This window comes from Vombatus ursinus, unplaced genomic scaffold (assembly GCF_900497805.2).
Source record: "Vombatus ursinus unplaced genomic scaffold, bare-nosed wombat genome assembly UNPS02014909.1, whole genome shotgun sequence".
NCBI lineage: Eukaryota > Metazoa > Chordata > Mammalia > Diprotodontia > Vombatidae > Vombatus > Vombatus ursinus.
Window position 1 is genome coordinate 144,911 of NW_020954687.1, and position 4,271 is coordinate 149,181.

At 43.7% G+C, this 4,271-nt stretch overlaps 1 protein-coding gene across 1 annotated transcript in view; it reads left to right on the forward strand.

Moving 5' to 3' along the window:
• Positions 1-399: 399 nt before the first annotated feature.
• The window catches only part of LOC114029037 (alpha-1,3-mannosyl-glycoprotein 4-beta-N-acetylglucosaminyltransferase C-like), a 5,930-nt gene continuing 2,058 nt past the window's right edge, over positions 400-4,271 (forward strand). Inside the window, exons 1-2 of the mRNA XM_027843391.1 lie at positions 400-507; positions 3,179-3,332. Coding sequence (XP_027699192.1) covers positions 400-507; positions 3,179-3,332 — 262 coding nt within the window. The remainder of the gene's footprint in view (positions 508-3,178; positions 3,333-4,271) is intronic.

Genomic DNA, 4,271 nt, shown 5'->3' on the forward strand with positions numbered 1-4,271 from the left:
GCTCTGTCCAACTCTTCCTGACCTTGAGGTTTGCCATTTCCTTCTCAAGCTCATTTTATAGATGAGGAAACTGAGACCAACAGGGTTAAATGACTTGCCCAAGATCACACAGCTAGTAAGTGTCTGAGGTCACATTTGAACTGGGGAAGATGAGTCTGCCTGATTACAGGTCTAGCACTCTATCAACTGTCTGTTCTGTGCAGCGATCTTTTCAGGTGGGAAAGAGATAAAGGTTTGGGAAAATGGCAATCATGAATAGGTAGAAGGGAGGAGGAACTTCCAAGGGAGGTGGAAAGATGCTTTGAACTTCTGTAGAAACAGAAATTCCCCAGATCCCACATTCTAAATCTCAGACCCTCCTCAATTTCCTTTTTAGAGCTGAATCCCACTTGCAGCATCATGCATTATTCCATTCGACGCTCTGTCCTGGCGTTTCCTGCATCCATTCTTCTGGGCTTCCTCCTCAGCCTGGGAGCTACCAAAGAAATTGAGGAAGATCAGGTTGTGGTGAGTAAAAGAGCCAGCAGTGGAGTGAAAACAAAAAGGAGGCACTTGTAAGACAGAATCTACCAAGTTCCATATTGTATAATGAAATATAGACTGCCTGTGCTATAAGAATTCAGAATAGAGGGCTAGGGATTTAGTGAAGGAAGAAAATGAGCATTTATAGAATTCCTACTATGTCAGGCACAGTGCTAATTGCTTTACAAATTTTTCATTTGATTCCCACAACAACCCTGTTAGGTAAGTGAGAGTCAACATTATAAAGGAAATAGGTAGGATCTAAACTGGACCTTGGTAGAAGCTGAACAAAGTAAATTGGGGTGGGGAGAGCATTCTAGCATTGAACATCGTCAAAGCTATGGAGGCTGGTCAAGCTCAGTCCTGAAGAAGTGATATGAGAACATCAGCAAAGTTTATATGTCATCCTCAAGGTAACGGTGGCATAGGAATTCATAGTAGAGGGGGGTGACTTGGTCATACCTGTGCTTTTGGAAAATCCCTTTGGCAGCTATATAGAGGAATGGGGAAGATTTGAGAGAGGAAGATGAAATAAGAAGCTGTTGTAGTCATCCAGGGCAAGAATTGACTGTGGGACTGAACTAGGGTGGTGGCTGGTGAATGGGGAGGAGAATGTATAGGTAGTTTGGTGACTGATGAGAGACATATGGAATGAGTGAGAACAAGGTGTTGAGTATGACACCAAGGTTGTAAATCTTGATGAATGGAAGAACAGTAGTACATCCTCAACAATAAAGGGTAAGTTTGGAAGAGGAGTAGGTTTGGGGAGAAAAGTAAGGAGTTCTGTTTTGGACATTCTGAGTTTGAGATGCCTATGGGACATTCAGTTTGAAATGTCCAGATAGCAGACTGGAGCTCAGTAGTGAGAAAGTTGATTCCTTGAAAGCCCCAAATCAGTATTTGTCAGTTCATCATCCTTCCATAAGGGTAGTGATTTTAAGTTCTGTATATTAGGCTTCAGAGCTGTCAGCTGCAGATTCTAAGTTCACTGGCTTAATCATAGGAAGTTAACCAGAGGCCCTTCACCCTTGTTTTTCCTTGTCATGGTGACCGAGCCCAGTATGGTGGAGGTGACTGAACTACATGGAAAGTCCTCCAAAATCTATTTCTGTCCCTCTGGACCATTCTCTCTTGTCCAACATGAGCAGGTGTCCATCTTATGACCACCCTATGCCTACCTAGTCTGTGGCTATATTCTTTGCTTCACCCAACTCGTAACCATGCTGACAAATCATTTTTGCTTATGAATCATATGTCAACCAATGGAATTATTCTGTGCTTGGTATAGCTGTTCTTGAATGTTTAAAATATCTAACCCTATAAAAATAGGGCCTTGGAAGAAGGGGACATCTCAGATTGTAAGGAAGATCTGAGGTCCACGTCATTAGAGGGGATCATGGACCCTTTAATAAAGTACCATGGGCTCAGAGCTCTGTCTCAGTTTTTCTTATTGTAGAATGGATAATTTTTATCACCACAGTAGAAAGACTAGATCTGGAGGCACACCTCCTCTCTTTCTCTCTCATGCCACACCACCACCTCCCGGTTTCTATCTCTACATACACACATACACACACACACACACACACACACACACACACACACACATCCTCTACTATACTGGGGTGTACAGGGAGGGCTAGCACCTCTGATGTAAGGGCTTGCTGAGCCCTTATCCGGGCTTTCATCCATTTTCCACCTTTTACCCAACTCTCACCTGTGGCTTCAAGAAGCTGTAGCATGTGCATTGGCCATACTTTAATAAAACTATCTTGGCAGACAGGCTAAACCAAGTTGGGGCAATCAATAGGCCTTAAACCTTTTGGTAAGTTAGAGGGATGAGTACCCTAAGCATGTGAAGACTTCCCCACTCCACCCCGGGAATGAGCAGATGAGAATAATTTATTCAAAGGCCATGAAGCAGGTTCTGTGGAGTGCTTAGAGCTGGGTCAGACATCAAAGATAAAAAGGTCATCCACTGCATCCTGGGCCATCTCCAGTCATCCTGACTTTTGTCTTGCCATTGACTCTGGAAGAGAGAGTGAGGCTAATGACTGTAACTGTACCTTACTTAAATCTAATTCATGTGAAAGTCAAGACATCACTCATGATGTCATCGGTCCTCTTCAAAAACAAAGGATGAACAACTGCTATACTAATAACTATAGATAGATATAGAACAAGAACAAGATTTGGTATCCAAATGGATATGTGGGGACAGTAAGAGTGAGAACAGAAAGGTTGTGAACCACTTAGTTAACTTCACTACTCAAGCCTTTGCTCCCCAAAGCAGCCACTAGGAGATTGGAGGAGGTGGCAGGTGGGGAAGGGGGAATGAGAGAGAAAAGCAGTTGGTAAGTATGGGGCAGGGTTCAAACTTTCCTGGCACCTGTGCCATTGTTACTTTGGGTACCTAGGTAAATAATAACTGCTCCCAGAACAGAAGAGGTTGGAAGCTTGCACAGTGGAGGGAAGGGGGTAGAATAAAGAAGTGTTGGTGGGGAAAGGGTAGGTCTGGTTGTGTTGGAGATATGTCCCAAAGCCTAACATCACTAAGAGGTGGCCTGTTGGGTGATTATATGACCCACTTTGGAGACCACATCAGGGAGGCTTTGAGTGGGGTGTCTGGGAAGGCTGAAACTACTCCCATCCCCAGGAGGAAAAGAAGATTGTGGCTTGGATGATCACCCAGGAGCAAATCACCTCTGTGAGCAAAAGTCACTTGAAGACTTTCAAAGAAATCCAGAACCCCTCAGAGCTTAGTAATGCCTCCTATCAACAGTTGGCTGGAACCCTGCCCATCAAGAAAAGTAAGTTGCATCAAGGGGTCCTGGGGAGACATGGGGTCGTAGATGTAATTAAGAAGGGATCTTCAAGGCCATCAAATCCAACCCTCTCATTTAACAAATGAATAAACTGGGACTGAGACAGGTAAACATGACTTACCCAAGGTCACACAAGTGTCTGAGGCAGGATTCCAATGGAAATTTTCTGATTCTAAGCACAGCACTTTATCTGTCCCACCTCTTAGGAAGTCTAGAGCTGTCAGGAGGATGGAGGGTATAACAGCTGACAGGAAGATGTTCAATAGGAAGAAGAAAGCTATTGGGGAAGAGAAGGGAAAAAATACTGACAGGCAGGGCTGTTGCCCATGAGACTTTAAATTTAGAAACCTAGAATCTTGGTTCCATTACTCTCCCCAAACTCAGTCTGCACTAAAACTAGTAACATCAAGCCCTGCCACTCTTCATCCCCCAACAAGCTAAACCTATCCACTGGTCATTCTATGCTAAGTTCATTCTTAGCAGAGCTTTGGCAATGGTAGGGAAGAAGAAAAGGAAGACCTGTGGCAGAGACGCTGAATAAAATGAGAAGGAAAAGATGAGAAAGTCCAAACATCCTCTTCTGGGAAGAGGTAGAGTAGGGGGTGGGGAATGTACATGTGAAAGACTGCATATAAAGCCAGACCTTTTCCATGTGTTGGTTAGTTTTGCTGCACTGTTTTTCCTCATTTCTGTTCTTTGTTCTAAGGGTAGAGGCTCTCTGGTAGGGTTTCATTGGGAAATGTAGGTAATATGAAACCAAAAGATATTTTTTAAAAGGGAAGGTGCTAAGAGAAGGAATGGATACTTGAGGGTAGGTGGATGTTTTTCACAGTGTACTAGAACCCCAGAATTTTGGGGTCCTTATAGGACTATACATACACACACACACACACACACACACACACACACACACACACACACACA